At 51.5% G+C, this 20,248-nt stretch overlaps 1 protein-coding gene across 10 annotated transcripts in view; it reads left to right on the forward strand.

The window, feature by feature from the left end:
* HSPG2 (heparan sulfate proteoglycan 2) overlaps positions 1–20,248 on the forward strand; it is a 165,200-nt gene that overhangs the window by 79,969 nt on the left and 64,983 nt on the right. For 5 of the 10 annotated variants that reach the window (XR_011166546.1, XM_069078506.1, XM_069078508.1 and 2 more), the window contains 23 exons: positions 496–642; positions 2,580–2,743; positions 3,743–3,922; positions 4,478–4,674; positions 5,785–5,932; positions 6,381–6,508; positions 6,741–6,827; positions 6,943–7,004; positions 7,347–7,414; positions 9,521–9,661; positions 11,059–11,241; positions 12,585–12,764; positions 12,935–13,053; positions 13,642–13,753; positions 14,184–14,297; positions 14,546–14,673; positions 15,174–15,260; positions 16,342–16,391; positions 16,531–16,655; positions 17,411–17,551; positions 17,804–17,995; positions 18,701–18,739; positions 19,272–19,373. Coding sequence is in view for 9 of the 10 variants with exons in the window: in XM_069078506.1 (XP_068934607.1) it covers positions 496–642; positions 2,580–2,743; positions 3,743–3,922; positions 4,478–4,674; positions 5,785–5,932; positions 6,381–6,508; positions 6,741–6,827; positions 6,943–7,004; positions 7,347–7,414; positions 9,521–9,661; positions 11,059–11,241; positions 12,585–12,764; positions 12,935–13,053; positions 13,642–13,753; positions 14,184–14,297; positions 14,546–14,673; positions 15,174–15,260; positions 16,342–16,391; positions 16,531–16,655; positions 17,411–17,551; positions 17,804–17,995; positions 18,701–18,739; positions 19,272–19,373 (2,894 nt within the window). In the remaining variant the exon portion in view is untranslated. The remainder of the gene's footprint in view (positions 1–495; positions 643–2,579; positions 2,744–3,742; positions 3,923–4,477; positions 4,675–5,784; positions 5,933–6,380; positions 6,509–6,740; positions 6,828–6,942; positions 7,005–7,346; positions 7,415–9,520; positions 9,662–11,058; positions 11,242–12,584; positions 12,765–12,934; positions 13,054–13,641; positions 13,754–14,183; positions 14,298–14,545; positions 14,674–15,173; positions 15,261–16,341; positions 16,392–16,530; positions 16,656–17,410; positions 17,552–17,803; positions 17,996–18,700; positions 18,740–19,271; positions 19,374–20,248) is intronic. The other 5 variants (XM_069078510.1, XM_069078511.1, XM_069078512.1 and 2 more) reach the window with 1 other exon arrangement.

The raw sequence follows: 20,248 nt of genomic DNA on the forward strand, positions 1-20,248 counted from the left end.
CACAGATAATGCCTTCTCTCATCCTCTCCATCCAGCTAATTGCTCAAAGTCCTTCCCTTCCTTCAAGGCCTGTCAGGAAGTGACCTGTCCTATGCCACTCTCAGCTAGTGGCTGAGAGCTAATATTGGCATTAATATTTTTAAGGTTTGTAAGGTACTTCTATACAGTATCTCATCTGACAGTAAAAGTCAGAGCTGAGATTTTGAGCCAGTTCTCTGTCTCCTCTCAGGAACGGGGAGAAGGGAAGCCCTTCATTGTCCCCCTGGTAGGAGTAGGGCATAATGAAAAAAATCCTGACTTTGGAGGCACTGAATTTGAATTCTGCCTTTGCAATTTTGGGCCAGGCCTTTTGCTGCTCCGGGCCCATTCATTTCTTCTCCTGTAAGATGAGGGGTTTGTACTCCGTGGTCCCTCCTGGGGATGAGGCTGCCCCAGTGAAGGGCCACCCCTTGCTCAGGGTGCTGCCCCCTGACACCGATGCCCTCTGCCCCACAGGTCCCTGCCCCGACGGGCACTTCTACCAGGAGGACAGTGCCACATGTCTGCCATGCTTCTGCTTTGGAATCACCAGCTTGTGCCAGAGCAGCAGCCGTTACCGAGACGTGATCCAGCTGCAGTTTGACAGACCCAATGACTTTAAAGGTAGGGAGAGGGTGAGTCTGGGAGGCCTGTCCCCTGTGAACCCCAGTGGGGGGCCGCCTCAGGCTGGGAACCAGGGGGCAGGGTGTGGGTAATGCTGCTGGTGTGAGGGAGGGAAATGGGTGTGTGAGGAAAATGGAAGTATGCAGGATTCGTTCCCCTGGGTGCAGAGGCCTGTGAATAGCTGGGCATAGTGTATGGGCTGGGGGTGAGCAGGGGAAATGCAGTTTGCTATGCCAGGTCCCTGCCTCATGGAACAGTCTGATGGCTGCATAGCACCCAGCCTTAGGTAACCGGTACCCGGCAATAGAGCAAGACAGCAAGATGTAGTGGTCAGGATACCTGGGTCCAAGCTCCTCTGAAGCTCACTACCTGCAACCTCAGGCAAGCCTCAGCAGCTCTGGGTGCCTCCGTTACCTTGTCTCTAGATGGATTGCCTGTAAGGCCCTTTCTGAGACAGCCAGATCGCTCAGTGGATAGAGCGCTGGGCCTGGAGTCAGGAAGACTCATCTTTGTGAGTTCAAATCTAGCCTCAGATACTGGCTGTGTGACCCTAGGAAAGTCACTTCACCCGGTTTGCCTCAGTTTCCTCATCTGTAAAATTATGGAGAAAGAAATGGAAAACCATTCCAGTGTCTTTGCCAAGAAAACCTCAAATGGGGTCATGATGAGTCGGACATGGCTGAAAATGACTCCAGACTTCCAGCTGTACTCCTAGATAGGATTCCATGATCCAATGAGTAATTATGTTTCCTTAGGGTCCTTTACAGGTCTGTGATCACTTGGCTAGACTCTACTCTGCTCGGTAGATCCTGTAGAATTAGAGGACCCCTAAAGGCTGTCTAGCGCCATCCCTGCTCAGAGCAGGCATCCCTCCCACAAGTGGGTGTCCAGCCTTGTCCTGAAGACACTAGAAACACAGAACCCTTGGACCACAGAACAGAGGCCTCGATTTTCTTTTTAGAGCGAGTTCTGTGTTCTTTTGAACCTGAGCCTCCCTGCTGGGTATCCTTTGTCCCCCAGCTCCTCATTCAGGCCCCTGTGACCAAGCAGAAAAAATGGAATCTTGCTTCCATATGGCAGCTTTTTACATAATTGAAGACAGAATCCTTGTGTTTCCCCAAGTCTTTGCTAGGACTAGACATGTTTAACTTAGCTTGCTCTCAAAATTACTGTTTAGAAACATGAAAGCTGAAGAAATTGGGGGGAGGGGGATTTCCTCCTATTTTTTAATGATGGAGATGGAGAAGAATCGTCTCTGAGAGAGTGTGTCTGCCCAAGGGTTGTTCAGTCTTCAGTCTTGGGGCCATTACCTCCCTAGGTAAAGATTTCAGGCCCAAGCTAGAATCTGGTCTGGGGGCTGGAGGGACAGCAGCAGTTAGCAAGCTTTTATTAAGTTTGCCAGGCCCTGAACTGAGGATTCAAAGAAAGGCACAAGCAAGGTGTCTGCCCTTAAGGGATTTTCCTTCTAATGGGGAAGACATCATACAAAGAGCCTCATACAGCCAAGATGTGGATGGGGTAAATGGGACTTAACCTCAGAAGGGAAGGCAGTAGCTGGAAGTGGGGGGGAGTGCACACCAGAAAAGGCCCTCTGCAGAGAGGGGTATTGGAGCTGAGTCTTGGGAGAAGCTAAGAGGCAAAGGGAGGAGAGAGAACATTCCAGGGAAGGGGGACAGGCAGGGAAAAGGCCCCAAGTGGAACAGTCGAGCCAAGTTCTATAATATGTGGAGGGGGATCCAAGAGGAAGAAGAAGGGAGAAGGAGGAAGGCTCTACATTGGGACGGGCTTTAAATGCCTAACAGGATTTGATGTTTGAGCCCCTAGAGACTGAGTAGGGGAACGACACAGGCGGGCAGGCCGTGTGGCTTTCTGGCCTCAGTCAGGCAGGAGCAGATGTCAGGGCCTGGAGCCCTCACTGCATCTCCTCTCCTCCCCAGGGGTGAATGTGACAGTGCCTGCCCAGCCTGGTGTGCCACCCCTGTCCTCCACCCAGCTCCAGGTAGACTCCCAGCAGCAAGAGTTTCAGCTGGTCGACCTGTCCCGCCGCTTCCTTGTCCTGGATTCCTTCTGGGCGCTGCCCCAGCAGTTCCTTGGGAACAAGGTGAGGGGGCCAGGTCACCCACTCTTGGGTGCGGGGGGGGGAGGGGAGGGGCTTGTGTCTCTCAGTTAAATGCAGACTCTGTGTGCCCTTTAACTGGGAAGGAATGGGCTGATCCCAGGTCTGAAGACCCAGAGAGGAAATTGATTGTGGCCAGTCAGAGGAGAGTGTTGTAGTGGGGAGCCTTTGGACTTGGGAGTCAGAAGGCGTGGGCTGGAGGTCTGGCTGATTCAGATTGTGACTGTGGATGGGCCATCTGGCCTATACAGGCATCTCCTTTCTTTTGTTCAATAAAGGGGGTTACCAGAGAGGAGTTAAGCATGCTCTGTGCTCCTTTCCTTGCAGGGTGAGGGGCCCCAGGGTTTGGAATAGTGCACATACTGTTAGCACACAGATGTGTGGTTGGCTTGGGTAAACCACTCCTCTGCCCTCCCTGACTTCTTTCCTCTTTAGCCTTTGCTTCGTGGGGTGTCTGGGTGGTGGGGGAGGGACATATATGGAAATGAAGGTAACAACAAAAGATATCAATAAAAATAAAATGAATAACCACTAAAGATACAACAAATTTAGGGGACTGCTAAGATACCTTCCAGTTCTAATTCAATTCTATAAGCATTCATTAAGTTCCTGCTGTATGCCAGGCACTTGTGTGATTTAAAGATATGAGCTCGCTCAAGGAGCTTACATTGTGCTGATTTGAGAGCAGTCTTCTCCATTCTGATGCTCACTGCGGGATGTAACACATGACTGTCCATGCCCATAGGTCCCTTAAGACAAGGGGGGGGTGGGGTAGACCCTGAGGAACCAGAGCGCTCAGCAGGACCTCAGAGCTGGGGTCTGGGGGGCCCAGAGAGGTGAGGCTGGAGCACACTCTGGAGGAATGAGGGGCTGGCACTTCTGAGAGCCCCATTGCAGCTTGGTCCCGTGTGTCCATGGGCAGCGGCTGGGCCATGCAAGAGAGGGTCGAGACCCATGTCCAGCTTTCTTTCTCTCTCGGGGCAGGTGGACTCCTATGGAGGCTTCCTCCGCTACAAGATACGCTATGAGGTGTCTCGGGGGTTCTTGGAGCCTGTGCAGAAGGCCGACGTGGTGCTTGTGGGGGGTGGACACCGCCTTTTCTCGAGGGGCCACACTCCCACCCACCCTGGGGTTCTGAACCAGCGTCAGATTCGCTTCACTGAGGTGAGTGATGGCCTATGCGGGGTTCACGTGCACTTCTGATAGAGAGAACGTGAGCTTTGGGGTCCAAGAAAGAATCCTCAGAGTTCTAGGTTCGAGTCCTGATTGTACCATGAAGGAACTGGGTAATCTCCTGTTTGGGCCTCAGGCTCCCTCCCTGTAGAAAGGTGCCAACACGGAAACAAAGTCAGATGGGATGGACAAATCCTTGATTATCTGTCATGAGTGAGGCCCCTCACTCTACCGTGGGATACCAAGCCAAACTCACCTTTACATTCCAATGGGGAGGATAAACACAAACAGAATTCTCACTGAAGAGGGAAAAAACTGTCAGGGGAAGCTTCCTGGAGGAGGTGGGTCCCTGTTTGGGGCCTTGAATGTCAGGATAAGAAGGTCATTGTTTATACTGTAGGCAGCTGCCCCCATCTGAACATGGGGAAGGGCAGAGGAGAAGGTGGGGGGAAAGCATGGAAGGGAAGGGTGGAGAAGGGGTCAGGAGGAGAGCCCAGGGAGGTCCAGGGAGCTAAGCGGTCCTTTCTCCCCCACCCCTCTTTGCAGGAGCACTGGGTCCATGAGTCAGGTCAGCCAGTATCCAGGGCTGAGCTGCTGCAGACCCTGCAAAGCCTGGAGGGCCTGCTCATCCAGACTGTGTACAACAACAAGATGGCCAGCGTGGGGCTGAGCGACATTGCCATGGACACCACGGCCATCGGCCCTACCCCCCACGGGCGTGCCCACAGCGTTGAGGAGTGCAGGTGACCCCCTGGGGCTGGGCTAGGGCAGGGGGCAGGCTGAAGGCTGGTGGCCAGGCATCCTTGAAGCCTCCAAGGGCAGGCCATCTCCTCGCCTTCTAAGAGCTCTGGATTTAGATTGAGAAGGCTTGGATTCAAAGCATGACTCTGCCATTTCATCCCTGTGTGACCTTGGGTTGGTCAGTTCACCTCTCTGGGCTTTGGTTACCTTAGGACCAGATGATTTCAAAGCTCTTTTAGCTTTAAATCCTGGGAACCTACTTCTTGAGCCCTTGTGAAAAATGTGCTTTCTGTGCATTAAAGAATTATAGAGGGGGTGGCTGTGTGGCGCAGTAAATAGAGCACTGCCCTGGGGTCAGGAGGACCTGGGTCCAGATCCAGCCTCAGACACTTAACACAAAAACTACCCGTGTGACCTTGGGCAAGTCACTTAACCCCAATTGCCCTACCTTACCCTTTCAAAAAAAAAAAAAGAATTATAGAGGGGCAGCTAGGTGGTACAGTAGATAGATAATTGACCCTGGAGTCAGGAGAACCTGTGTTCAAATCTGGCCTCAGACAGTTACTAGTTGTGTGACCCTGGGCCAGTCACTCAACCCCATTACCTCTAAAAAGCAAAAAATAGGGGCAGCTAGGCAGTGTAGTGAGTAAAGCGCCAGCCCTGGAGTCAGGAGGACCCAAGTTCGGTTCCGGCCTCAGACATTTAACACCCACACAAAAAAATCTAGCCGTGTGACCTTGAGCAAGTTACTTAACCCCAATTGCCCTCCAAAAAGAAAAAAAAAATAAAATAACAAAAAAAAGAATTCTAGAAATGTGAATTGGCATCAGAAGGATCTGAGATTTCTTCTATGTAGGGAAATCTTGGTGTGGGAACTCCCCTCCACCAACACTGATCTCAGCCCTCCCCATCTGTGACATAGTAGATAAGTCATTTGCCCAAGGTCATGCAGTTGTAAGTATCAGAGGGAGATCTGATCCCTGAAGCTTGGCCTCTAGCTGTCACACTGTGCTATCTCAGGCTATTAATCCTTCAATGGGTTGAAGAGGTTGGATGAGACAGACCCTTTCATCTCTAAACCTATGGTGCTTTGTTTTGTCCCTCACTCCCAGATGTCCCATCGGCTACTCAGGCCTGTCCTGCGAGAGCTGTGATGCCCACTTCACCCGAGTGCCCAGTGGGCCTTATCTGGGCACCTGCTCTGGGTGTAACTGCTATGGTCACGCCAGCTCCTGTGATCCTGTGTATGGCCATTGTCTGGTAAGTGGTGCCTGTGGGCCTGGATGGACTCTGCTGTTCTATAGGGACAGGGTTAGGGAGGTGAGGGTCTGGCCCTGTCTTGCCCCCATCTAGACACTTTTGGTCAGTTTTGGGAGCCACGTTTTAGGAAGGGCTGAGGGCTCTCATGAGACAGAAGAAGAAACTTGTTCCACGTGGCCCCAGAAGGGAGAACCAGGACTAGTGTTCATGGGGGGAAAGGCTTATTCCCCAGGGAGCAAGAGATTTTGACTCAGGAAAAAGAGCTATCTCACAGTACCTAGGAGGCAATGAACTCCCCATCCCTGGAAGTGTTCAAGCAGATTCAGGATGGCTTTGTGCACTGATGGGTGGGTGGACTAGCTCCTTTCCAGCGGGGGCATCTATGATTATTCTCTGGGAGTGTTTGGGGGTCTTGAGTTCTGAGCCCCTCTCTCTGCTGCCATCCCAGAACTGCCAACATAACACAGAGGGACCGCAGTGTAACAAGTGCAAACCAGGCTTCTTTGGTGATGCCACCCATGGCTCCCCCACTGCCTGCCGGCCCTGCCCCTGCCCCTACATTGATGCCTCTCGAAGGTCAGTGTCCTAGGGGCTGGTGAGTACATCTGACTTCAGACAATATACAATTGGCACCTTCTCTGGCCCTGCCTCCACCATGGTAGAACTGTGCCAATGTCTATCACCCTCAGTGTTTAGGCTCTCTCACCTGCAGTGTCCAATGCCCACCTACCCTTGATTCCCCATGCCTACACCCTTGATTTCCCAGTTCCTAATCTGCCCTATGCCAACTCCCCTTTGATACTGACAGGTTCTCAGACACCTGTTTCCTGGACACGGACGGTCAAGCCACATGTGATGCCTGTGCCCCTGGGTACACTGGGCGCCGCTGTGAGAGGTGAGGACAGGATGTAAAGGGTAGGGTTCATTTGGCATGGTCAGAGGAGAAGTGGGGATCATGCAGCACCCCAAATAACTCTGAATGCTGCTGACACAGGTTTCTCTCTCCTCAGCTGTTCCCCTGGCTATGAAGGCAACCCTATTCAACCTAATGGCAAATGCAAACCAATCACTAGTGAGTAATGCCAGCCTGGGGTTCTCCACAACCTCTTTTCACTAGCTCTTACTCCCACAGGGCTTTGGAGGTCCCCTGAATGCCCTTACCTGGCACCCCCAGGATCCAGTGGTGTCTCCCAATCTCAGCTTTCAATCATACCCCTTCCCTATTCTTTGGCTCCTAATAAAACTCAAAGTTCCCCCAGGCCACCTCTCTTACTTACCACCACCAACGGCCCCATGATCCTCTGAGCTAAAGGGCTAATGCCCTTTTTGTCATGATTCATCATTGTGTAATTGTGTACACTGTCCCTGACCGGGTCCTACCAACACAGTGTTCTCTCCCTACCTTATTCCCCAGATCAGGCAATTGTGCGCTGTGATGAGCGAGGGAGCACTGGAACCTCCGGGGAATCCTGCCGCTGCAAGGTATGTCAGGCACCAGGCAGGGGTCAAGGCACTACACATTGCTAGGTGGGCAATGGCCAGGAAGTATTTAAATTTTTAACAAGTGCTTTCTTTTTTTTTTTAATTTATTTATTTACTTTTAGTTTACATTCAGTTCCGCAATCCCTTGAGTTCCAAATTTTCGTTCCTTCCCTCTCCTCCCCCTTCCCCCACATGGCGGCATGCAATCTGATACAGGTTCTACAGATACCTTCACATTAAACATTAGTCAAGTTGTAAAGGAGAATTATAACCAATGGAGTGAACAATGAGAAAGAAGAAATAAAAGAAAACACAAAAGAGAGAAAGCAAGTAGTTTGCTTCAATCTGCATTCAGACTCTGTAATTCTTTCTCTGGATGTGAACATCCCTTTCCATCATGAGTCTTTTTTATTATTATTATTTTTGCTTTTTGGAGGGCAATTGGGGTTAACTGACTTGCCCAAGGTCCCACGGCTAGTATTTGTGTTAAGTGTCTGAGGCTGGATTTGGACTCAGGTCCTCCTGACTCCAGGGCCAGTGCTCTATTCCACCTCGCCGCCCCTACCATCATGAGTCTTTTGGAGTGCTCATATAACGTTGCATTGCTGAGAGGAACCCAGTCTATCAAAGTCAATCATCACATATACGTTGTGTCTGTAATTGTGTACAAAGTTCTCCTGGTTCTGCTCTTCTCACTCAACATCCGTTTATATAAGTCTCTCCAGGGAATCCATCTGCTCACCATTTCTTATAGCACAATCGTATTCCATTACATTCATATACCACAACTTATTTAGCCATTCCCCAATTGATTTCCAATGCATCCCCTTGATTTCCAATTCTTTGCCACCACAGAAAGAGCTGCTATAAATACTTTTTGTACATACAGGTCCTCCTCCCACTCGTATGATCTCTTTGGGATACAGCCCTAGAAGTGGTATTGCTGGGTCAAAGGGTATGCACTTTTTTTATAGCCCTTTTGGCACAGTTCCAAATTGTTCTCCAGAATGGTTGGATCAGTTTACAACTCCACCAACAATGCATTAGTGTTCCAATTTTCCCACATCTTCTCCAGCATTTATCATTTTCCTGTTTTATTATCTTAGCCACTCTGACCAGTGAGATGTGGTAACTCAGAGTTGTTTTGATTTACATATCTCTAATCAATAGTGATTTAGAGCATTTTTTCATATGCTTATAGATATTTTTAATTTCTTCCTCTGAAAACTGCCTGTTCATATCCTTTGACCATTTATCAATTGGGGAATGACTTGTATTCTTGTAAATTTGACTCAGTTCTCTGTATATTTTAGAAATGAGACCTTTATCAGAGATACTGGTTGTAAAAATCCATTCCCAATTTTCCACTTCCCTCCCAATCTTGGTTACAATAAGTGCTTTCTTCACAACCATCGCACGAGATCAGCAGTGTGTTACTATCCCCACTTTCTGGGTCACACAGCTAATTGGTCTTGAAGTCAGGATAAGAACCTAGGTCTCCCACCTCCCAAGTCCAGGGTTCCTTCTGGTTGTATTCCCTTTCAATAAAAAAGAATTGTTGCTCATCAGTCAGTCAGCCAATCGACAAGCATTTATTAAGTGCTCACTGTATGCTAAGTGCTCTGGATACAAAGAAAGCCAGAGCAGCGGTTCTCCTGCTCAGGAGCTCACAGTCCTATGAAGGGAACACCTTGTGAATAATTCCGCGCATGCGCGACATAAGAGAGAAGAAATGGAAGCCGTCCGTCTGAAAGGGGAAAGCGTTTAGAGAATCCATGCTACTTATTTCACTTTGAGCAGGCTGGCCTCAGTTGCTCCATATGTAAAACCAGCGGGTTGGATTAGCCCTTCTCCAAGACTCCTTCGGGCTCTGGATCTTTGGCATTCTTCCCTTCCCCCATTCTCCCTCCGCTCCTACCTTCACCCCTCACTCCAATTCACACTGCCTAGCTCTAGGTTCAGGGCATCATAGCTTGAGAGACCTTCTAAAAAGGCCAAGGACGGGCCTCCTTCCTGGGAGGGGGTTACTGCTCCTCTGGCTGCCTGCCTCCAGTTCCCTGAGGACCCCGCCTGAGCTGAGCTGACTCTGTGCTCCCTTCGTTGTAGCCAAATGTGGTGGGCCGCCTCTGCAATGAGTGCTCAGACGGCACCTTCCACCTGAGCGCCCAGAATCCAGAAGGCTGCCTCAAGTGCTTCTGCATGGGCGTGAGCCGTTACTGCACCAGCTCCTCCTGGAGCCGCGACCAGGTATGCGGGAAGAGGGATGTAGGAGAGATGGGGGCGGGGAGAGGGGGCTCAGGGTTGGGCAGGGCAGAGCTGGATCACAAGGTCAGAGGATGGGCACCTACCCGAGGGAGCTGCAAGCCTGGTGGGCATTTACCTCCCTGCCTCCTGGGAGAAGGCAGTCAGAGGATGGGGGTCTGCCTGAGGGAGCTGCGAGTCTAGTGGGCACTCATCTCCCCAAATAAACTGCCTAGGGGAAGATGGCTTTCTGGCATGACACACATGCTGCCCATGGATGCCTCATCATGGCACCGAGGGCATCCTGAGTTGGCAAAGGCCATGCCAGCTGAATGCAGGCCCTAGCAGGCACTACCCACCTGAGAAGACCTTGGGGCCTGGAGATGCTCCCTGTGTCTGTTGTTTGAGGAGCATGAGAGACACAATCTAACAAGGCCTGGGTTCGAATGATGTCTCTGCTACATAATACCTTGGGGAGGTGCCCTGGCCTGGGTTTCCATGTCCTCATCTGTCATAGGAATGACTTGTACTCTGTGGCCTCCTGGGTCCTTTCCAGCTCTAGAGCTGGTCTCCTATGACCCTGAACCCCTGCTTGCCAATGTTGGCTAACAGAGGATGGATTTTTTTCACTGTCAGGAACACATTTGCAGTCAGACAGCCTGCATCTGCAATCTGGGTCTGCCACATAACTAATATCTGTGTGACCTTCAGCAAACCCCACTGCCCTGTGCCTCAGTTTCCTGTTCTGTTAAATCAGGGAATGTGTAAATCTTGTAAGTTTGTAAACTGTAAAATCAGTTGTGCTTGATGACCTCTGAGACCCCTTTCACTTCATAACCATGATCCTCTGACTAGCCTTTCCAAGAGCCAGAAGTTTCACTAAGTTTGCTGCTGGAGGGATGATTTTTTTTTCCAGTCATAGCAGATCCTGAGTCCATTTTTTAAAAAAATATTATTATTATTGAAAAAATATGTGCTTGATTCTTCCTTTTGGCATGGAGCTCTGGAAAGCTCTGGAATGTTCTGTCCCACTGGAAAAGCTTCAAGTATAAGTCTGTGACAGAGTGTATCAACTCAAGACCAACCTAGCTAAATCCCCAAGGGCTGCACTCCTGGGGATAAAGATTTTTTTTCAATCCGGGTAATCCATTAAACTGTGTCAGAAGGCACCAAGATTGTGGTCCGCATCTGTGGTAGGCCTCCCTTCACAGAGAGGTCTTGGAAACATCACAATACAAGTGTGGGTGGTGCTCCCTTTTTGTCCTGTGGAGGTAATTGTGGGCACTGGGTAGGCACAGGCTTTGGCAGGTCCTCCCCAGGCTCCAGAGTTGGACTTGAGCTAGGCAGGGGGCACACAGCCTCTGTCAGCCCAGGCCCACATTCTCTCTTCCTCTCTTTCCCAGGTGCACGGGGCCTCCCAGGCTGGCGATCACACCCAGTTCAGCCTGTCCAATGCGGCAGGCGATCACAGCACAAGTGAGGGCATCTCTTCCTCTGTGCCCGGGGAGCTGGCTTTCTCTGACTTCCACAGCCTTCCCCCTGGTCCCTACTTCTGGAACCTGCCCTCAAGATTTCAAGGAGACAAGGTGAGCAGACAAAGGGCGAGAGTGAAAAGGAGAGAGGAGGAAATTACCTTCCTCCTTTCACTGGAGAGTGATAGAATGTGCCAAATGTCGTTCCTGTGTTGATTGGTTTTTCATTCTGTTTCACTAGATTTAAGCAGAAGAGGTTTATTCAGAAATGATTGTGATATAAATTAGTAGGCATCAATAAAACTTTTTTAAAAAGGTTAGATTTAAAATGTAGGAAGAAAAAAAATCAAAGGGTGGGAATTCAACAGTTAGAAAGAAGGAGGGATGACATTCCAGGAAGAGGAAGGAGCCTGAGCTGAGGCACGCTCAGGGAGCTGGAGAGTATCCATTTTGGCTAAGGCCTGGGATCTGTGGAAGGGAGAGTGTAAGAGAAGGCTGGAAAGGTAGAGTGGCATCAGATTGGGGAGGAGTGCCAAGGAGGGAAGTCTGAACTACACCCAGAGGGCAGCAGGAAGCAGAGAAGGAACAGGAGCAGGGCTCTACAGGAGGGAGATGTCTATGGCAGGGGATGAAGGACACACTTGAAGGAGGCAGAGGACAGAGCAGGAAGCCACGTGATGGTTCTGAGGGGAGGTACACGGGTGGCACCACCCGGGAGGAGGGGATTGGAAGGGAGAGAGGAGTGAAAGCACATGGAGCATCTTCTATGCACTGTGCCCTGGCCAGAGGGCACCTGATCAGTGCTGCTGAATGACCAAAGGGTAAGGACCCACACATGAGAGACGTAATTAAGCAAACCAGTAAGTGTGGACCACAGAGAGTATGAGAGCTGGGAGGGCCCTTAGAATACAGGATGTCAGAGCTGGGAGAGGCCTTGGACACAGAAAGTCAGAGCCAGGGGCCCTTAGAACACAGGATGTCAGAGATGGGAGGGCCCTTAGAACACAGAATGTCAGAGCTGGGAGGGCCCTTAGAACACAGGATGTCAGAGCTGGGAGGGCCCTTAGACAAAGAAAGTCAGAGTCAGGGGCCCTTAGAACACAGAATATCAGCCTTAGAACACAAAATGTCAGGGCTGGGAGGGCCCTAAGAACACAGGATGTCAGAGCTGGGAGGGCCCTTAGAATATAGAGTATTAGATATAGAAAGTCCCTTACAACCTGGAGTGACAATGCTAAAAGGAAGAAGAATCATCTAATCTTTTACCCTGAATTTACAGAGTAGGAAATTGAGGCACAACAAAGTGAAGAGACTTATCCAAGGTCGCCCAGCCAGTTAATAATAACATTTGAACCTTTGCCATTCCCGGGGCCTCTGTCTCGGATGGGGCTCCTTTTCCCAGCACGTGACCTTGGAGCTGATCACCTCATAATCTAGCCCCTTCTTCCACTGCCCAGGTGACTTCCTATGGAGGAGAGCTGCACTTCACTCTCACCCAGCGGCCGCAGCCTGGCTCCCCATCCCTGCACGGGCAGCCACTGGTCCTGCTTCAAGGCAATGGCATTTCCCTTGAGTACCACGCCCAGCAGGAGCCTGTGCCAGGCCAGCCCAGCACCTTCTCTGTGCCCTTCCGAGAGGTGAGCCCTGGTCCCCGAGGCTGGAGGGGTCCAGTGGGCCCCAGGGTCATCCTCCCCACTCAACATCTGGTCAGCATGAGTCACCCTCTTTGCACGGGCAGGGGCAGGTTGGTCCTGCATCCTCAAGTCGTCTCAGGAGGCCATCAGGATTTATGCTTTCTTGTTAATAGCATGCCTGGCGCAGGGCAGACGGGCAGCCGGCCACTCGCGAGCACCTGCTTATGGCCCTCGCGGGCATCGATGTGATCATGATCCGAGCATCTTTCTTTGAGGGACAGGCAGAGAGCAGGTACCTGGCCAGAGGTTTGCACCTGGCCTGGGGCACAAGCCAGAGGAGGCTTGGGCCAATGGCGGGGGCTCAGGGAAATCTAGGCAGTGAGCTGGGTGGTTTCGGGGGTTGATGTGCAGAGGGCAGGGGGAAATCAGCACTAGAGTGAGGTTGGGCAGGGATAGAAAAAGGTGGGCCTCTTGTCATTCAGAAGGCCTTAGAATTGGAGTCAGAGAGCCTGGGTTCTGATCCTGCCTCTTATACAAACTAATTGTGTGACCCTGGGCAGATGACTTTACCTCCCTGGGCCTCAGTTTCCTCATCTGCAACATGAGCAAATTGGACTTTAGGGTCCTTTGGCCTCTGAAATCTCTGATTCTGCGTCCTAGAATGAGGTTGGAGGGGGCTGGAGGATGGTGGGTGGGCCTCTGCCATAAGAAGAAGAGCTTGAATTTGGAGTCAGGGGAGCTGGGTTCATCTCTTTGTCTCCTACTTTCTCAGCTGTATAAGCCTATGCTTAAGTGTCCAAATCTATAAAGTGGGGCTGGGTGGGGGTTGCATTGGATGATCTCTGAAGCCTGTGACCCCATGTGCTCCTCCCCTTGTCAGGATCTCTGGACTGCGCATGGATGTGGCAGTGCCCCAGGTCACGGGCCTGGAGCAGGCTGTCGAGGTGGAGCAGTGTGTCTGCCCACCTGGCTACCAGGGTCCATCCTGCCAGGTGAGCCCTGGCATCTGTGTATACCCACCCCCACTCCCACCTCCACCACCAGTCCGTCCCTGCTCTCCCCTTCTCCTGGAGGGAGCACCTAGGTTACAATCCCAGCTCTGTACTTACTGCCCATGGGACCTCTGGCAAGTCTTTCTGGGCCTCAGTTTCCCCCTCTGTAAAATGAGGAGGTGGGTCCTGATGATCTCTTAAATTTTCCTTTCAGTCCTATATCCCCTGCCACCAAGAGCTCTTCTGACCCACCTTGGCTCTTTGTGGTTTTGTTCCTTGTCTTTCAGGGGGCTTAATCCCCCTTCCCCAACTTGAGGTTCCTAGAGACGGGCAGTCCTGCCAACAGCTGAGCTGAGGGAAGAAGTTCTGATCTGGGGTGGAGGGTGATCTTTAGCTAACCACCCCCACACTGATCTGCCTTCTCCCTCAGTACTGCGATGTGGGATACACTCGTACTTCCAGCGGCCTCTACCTGGGCACGTGTGAGCTCTGTAGCTGCCATGGACACTCAGTGATCTGCGACCCGGAGACCGGAGCTTGCCAGGTAAGACTCTTGCCCAGGAGTGACCCCTGACCTGATGCCCAGGGGCCGATGATGCCCCTGCCAGGGCTCTTCAATGTGCCAAGGACTCCCAGGACTCTAATCCCTATGGTCCCTCACTGGAGAATGAGCAAAAAGATAGCCCCTAACTTGGGATGGAGAGCACAGGGAGTCGGGGGCGGGGGGGGGACAAGTGGCCAGGCTTCCCCACTGACCCAGAGGAACCCAAGATCTTGACGTCTCCTTTCTAGGGCTGCCAACACAACACAGAGGGTGCCAAGTGTGAACGCTGCCAAGCTGGATACTATGGTGATGCCCAGAGAGGTGCCCCTGAAGACTGCCAGCCATGCCCCTGCTATGGGTTACCTTCTAACAACCAGTATGTGGCCCATGCCCGGGGCCAGGATTTTTTCTCTTTGTTTCATTATTCTTGACTTTCCCTGTTCCCCTTCCATCCCATTCTAGCATGGTATAGAAACAAGTAGATTTGGAATTGGAACTGCGTTCGAATCTCATCTCTGACCCTTACTATCTGTGTGACTTTGGTCAAGTTCTCCCCTCTCCAGTCCTCCATTTCTTTCATAAAATGAGGGGATTGGCCTGGATCAGATGGGTCGTACTTGCAGCCCATAAAACTCCCACATACATTTCTGTTTGGGTTTGATCCCACTGGCTTAGATAACCCCAAAGGTGCCTTCCACCTTTCACCATTCTGTAATGACCATTTTAGCAGCAGTCCATGCTCACAGGCTCCTTTCAGGGCTAATTCACATTTAGATCCTAGGATGCCTTCTAGCTCCCTGAGAGTCCTCCCTTCCCCCCGACCTCGGCTGCAGCCCAGACCCTTCTCCATCTTGGCTTCCTCTCCCCAAACCACAGGGGAATTCACACTTGTTTCCTGGACACTGACGGCAGTCCGACCTGCGATGCCTGCTCCCCAGCGCACAGTGGCCGTCACTGTGAGAGGTATGTCCCCAGGAGGAGGGCAAGCCCAGAGGAGAGTGAGAGGAGGGGGCATCACTCAGCAGGTCACGGGAGCAGAGATCTAGCACAGGACAGGACTGACCTCAGAGGCCGTGTAGCTGTCTCTTGGTTTCTAGATGAAGAAACAGATTTAGGAAAAGTTAAGTGATGTGCCCCAACCTTAGAGGGGAGATTGGCAGCCCAGAGCCTGGGCTGTTTCCCCTGGAGCACCCTACCTCTCTATGGTGAGTGGCTGGGGCTGTGTCCTGGTTTTCAGGTCAGTTCTATAGACTTGAATTAAGGGTGGGCAGAGAGCAGGCCTCCACTGACACTTGACCTAGACCTTGGACCTGGTTCTGCCACTTTTAAAACATTTGATTTTGAGAGGCTGTAGGAGCCTTGGGTTTTTCACCTGTAATATGAGGGTAGTAGGATTAGATGGATCCTTTTTTTTTAAGAATATTTTTAACTTTTTTCACCATTATATGTAAAAACTATTTTTACCATTCTCTTTTTCAAAAATAATTTTTGAGCTCCAATTCCCCCCCCATTAGACAATTTCTAAGCAATCTTTCAGCCCATGGTTCTATGGAGATCATGGTACATAAGAATGCTCACCGGGCTTGGGACAGGAGAACTGAGTTCCAATCTGGGCTCGCTGTGTGAGCCTAGCATTTGGTTACATGTTGTTTCTTCATCTGTGCAATGGGGATAGTCATTCTCGGATCATCTGTCCTGTGAGGCCCCTCTGCAGGGGTGTGCTGAAAAATGTTTAACCCCTGATTCTGGAGTGGGGGCGGGAGGGCAGAATGTAGGCAGATGACACTTGTAGCTTTAGTCTGTATTGTTAACATTTTCTTTGTCACTAAATCTCTGTCAATAAATCAAGCCTTTTCTGATTTCTGAGGTGTAAATGCCCACACTGAAAATGTAATTGTCTTCTCTCTTTGAGCGGGTTTAAGCTGCCTCCAAGCACACCCCTGACCCCCTGAAATCACAGATGGAGAAAGTGCTTTATAGGGAGGCCCGGATGCATCTTGAAGCTGGCCTGTAACTTTCATGGCTAATGAGTTGTTTTCCCCAGGTGTGCTCCTGGTTATCATGGCAATCCCAGCCTGGGCCAGTCCTGCCGAAGTGAGTGGGGTTTGTGGGACAGGATAAGCCAAAGCCATGGGGGGTGGGCCCCTGTGCTCTGTCCACAATAGGAGGAGACAAGTGGGGGTGTCTGCAGCAGACAGAAAGTCCTAACTTTCCCTTCCATCTCTCTCTTCAGGTGCCGCACCTGGCCCCGGCCCTGGCCCCGGCCCCGGCCCTGGACCTGGCCCCGATGGCTGCAGATGTGACCCAGAGGGCAGCATCAGCACCCAATGTGAAGCCACGGGAGCGTGTCGTTGCAAGGTGAGTAGTAGGATGGGGTGGTAAGAGGTCTGGGGGCTTGATTCCACACCTTTGTAGTGGGAGGGGGGACAGGGAATAACAATGCACAGAAAAGTTAGAAACAGGCATCAGGGAAACATTTAAAAATATAGAGGAGAAAATAAAAAGATCCGAAGTTATGAGGCTTGTCCAGGATCAGAGAGCCACGTGTGTCAGAAGCAGCACTGGAACCCAAGTCATCCCGACTCTAAGGCCAGTCCTCTATCCACTATACCCTGCTGCCCCTCCATTTTTATGCCCCCCCAAAAGCAAACTCTGTAACTGTTTCATACACCATCCTCATTTCTGTTTCTCTTTATATCCTGAAATGTTCGTGTTTGCTACGAATGTTAAGTTCATAATAAAAAAGAAAATTTAAATTTATAAAAAGTCAAAAAGACCACTGAATGTGGGTCTAAATACCCCAGCTGAAGTACTGACTCTGCCATTTACAGGCTGTGTGACCATAGACAAACCATGTGATCTCTCTAGGCCTCAGTTTTCTCATCTGTAAAACGGGGATGATCCTACCTTCTTCATCTGAGGGAGGAGAGTAATCTTTAAATCTCTATTTGCTGTGAGCTGCCGTTAGTCTACCAAGACCAGTGCCTTCTCAGGATGCCTATAGTCCCCAGGGAGGCCAGCTACAGGAGACAACACTGAGCAAAAAGTTGAGATGGAGAAAGGGAGAAAGATAGCTAACCTTGTCTGTCTGTGTCTGCCCCACTCCCACGCAGCCCAAGGTGGAGGGTCCCACCTGCAGCTATTGCCGACCTCATCACTTCTACCTGAGTGCTACCAACCCTGAAGGCTGCCTGCCCTGCTTCTGTATGGGAGTCACCCAACAGTGCGTCAGCTCCTCCTACAGCCGCCACCTGGTATGGCCTCCCCAGCTCTCCCTCCCTGGCTACAGTGGCCTGTGCCCTCCCCCCGCCCCCGTTCCTGGGGGGACCTCACCATCGTCTCCACAGTCCACTGTCCCAGCAGTCTTAGTATCTACCCCAATGGTCATTCCTATGGAGCCTCAGCCTTAGCCCTTCTTGGTGCCCACCCCAATGCTTTCCCCACACTTTCCTTCGTGCCTAGGCCCACTGCCCAGAATGACACCATCCTACTTTCTCTCCTGCTAGATCTCAAGCCCTTTTGCTCCTGGTGATTTCCAAGGTTTCACGCTGGTGAATCGGCAACGAAGCAGCCGGGTGGCCGGGGGGTTCACAGTGGAGCCAATGCCAGAGGGCAGCCAGCTCTCCTTCAGCAACTTTGCCCATCTGGGCCACGAGTCATTCTACTGGCAGCTCCCCGAGCTCTACCAGGGGGACAAGGTACAGGGTGTGAGGGCACAGAGGTGGGCAGCAGGGGCTGGCCCAGGTCCCCACACCCAGAATGACCTGTGACCATGATGCTAAGGGTGATGACGAGGCTGACAAAGGCAGCAATGGAGATAATAGAGGAGGCAGAGGATGAAGTGGAAGGGTTTTGCCTTTAGGTTGTGATGTTAGGGCATCCTGCGTCCAAGGAGCTGCCATGGGCTGGGAAGGGCAATGCCAAAGGGCTGTGCACATTGCTAGGAAGGGACCTGAGTCAGGAAAGCAGCAAAGGAAGGGTAGAGGATGCTTCTTAGTGGCCTGAAGCTCTGGGGGCTTGCACCATTCTCCATCCTTGAGACCACAATGGCTTCTCACCTTCTTCCTCCCAGTGGGCTCACCATATCAATGTCACCTCCCCAGATTAGGCCAAGGTTTCATTGCTGCATTTATTCATCTCCTTTGTCTCCTTCCTTATCTGGCCCCCATCCGTGTCTCTCTCTGTCCTGTCTCTCTGTCCCTCAATGCCTCCCTTTCTTCATCTCTGTCTATCCTGTCTATTCCTGGTCTCTGCTTTGATCTCCATTCTCCATATCTCTACCCTTGTCCCTTTGTTGTCTGGCCTCTTTCTCTTCTTTTCATTCTACCCTTCATATCTCTGTCTCCTGTGATCTCTGGGATTTCTCCTGTTTCTCTCTTTCTCCTGGTACTCTGTGCTGCCAGAGGGAAGCATTCTTTGCCCGGCTACGGCGGGCACATCAGGTATGGCATGTAAAGAGTGGTGTGGCATGTTTCTGGTATGCAGTTGGGGTGCCTGCTGTTCCCCTCAGCCCAGCATGCAGTGCAGATCCAAAGATCTATGCTCTGTAGTGGCCCAGGAGTGGTGCCCATGGTGGGGATACGGTGACACCCTGGGCACAAGTCTCTGCTTGTCCATTACAGGCACATCCAGGCCTGTAGTCAGGCAGGGGCCCCACAGGCCAAGCCACAAGAAGAGTATTCCCACAGCCTTCCTGTAACTACTCTGTGGTTTGGGCTCTAGGACCAACCGTGGGTTGGCAGGAAGAGGTAACCTTGGTGCCACCCCACATTACCAGGTCATTGGCACTGACCTTCCAATCACCTAGAGCTAACTTTCCATGTGCCAAGCTCAGAAATGAGAAACTGTGACTCATGGCATGATACAGATTGGGACTTCCCACTGGCAGGCACCTAAGGGAGGGTTGGCACTGCCTAAGCGTTCTGGTGCCAGGGCATTGTTTGGAGAGATCTGACCCACCATCCATCCTATCAGAACCGCACATCCTTCTCAGAGGAGCAGCTGCGGGAGGCTGTGGCAACTGGGAAGATCCTGGGGCCCCCTGTGGGCAGGGGCCGGGCAGCCCGGGCACCCCAGGTAACCATTGAGCCTGGCAATACCCAGGGCCCTAATGAGAAGGCCAAAGACCAGAGCCAAAGCAAGTGCTTCTGGAACTGAGGGCACAGGTCTAGTCTGTGCCCACTTTTCCCATCCTAGCATTGGCTTGTGCCATCATTGACTGGTCATTCATGCCAGCTCCTTGGAATATATCCCAGAACAAGAGGCCTGTGAGGACCAGAGGAGCAAATTATGGGCTCATTCCCTCCCCATATCCCTGAGTGCCCATTGCGGGCATTCCCACAGCCACTTTTGAAGGCCTCCCCCCTCCTTTGCCCATCTGGTTCCCCTTTTCTGCCCATTAGGCAGCAGTCATGTCTTCCTTGGATAGTCACCAATCCCCCCTCCCAGTTAGCAACATGTGCCCTCTAAGATCAAAGCAGTCGCAACCCCAGGGGGTCAGGAATGGGAATAGACTGAGGTCCTAGAGCCTCCCTGTACCCTGTAAGTGTAGCAAGGGTAGTCCTGCCCTGGGAGCCTTGGGGTAACCTTGAGGCTCGGCGTTGGAGGGGGCACTAAGAAGGCAGCCTGGGGAAACAGGGTTGGGGGTGGGAGTGGGGAAAGAGCTTTTAAGTCTTGCTCATTCTTGCAATCTTCTCTGTTTCTTTTGTTTCCTTCCTTCCTTCTTTCTTTCCTTCCTTCCTTCCTTCCTTCCTTCCTTCCTTCCTTCCTTCTTTCCTTCCTTCCTTCTTTCCTTCCTTCCTTCCTTCTTTCCTTCCTTCCATTCTTCCATCCTTCCTCCTTCCCTCCCTCCCTCTCCTCCCTTTCTCTCCTTCCTTCCTCCCTCCCTTCCTCTCCTTCCTTCCTCCCTCCCTCCCTCTCCTTCTTTCCTTCTTTCCTCTATCCCTCCCTCC

Source organism: Petaurus breviceps, unplaced genomic scaffold (assembly GCF_028583685.1).
Source record: "Petaurus breviceps papuanus isolate PSGF00001 unplaced genomic scaffold, PetGlider_PUasm1.0 91041, whole genome shotgun sequence".
NCBI lineage: Eukaryota > Metazoa > Chordata > Mammalia > Diprotodontia > Petauridae > Petaurus > Petaurus breviceps.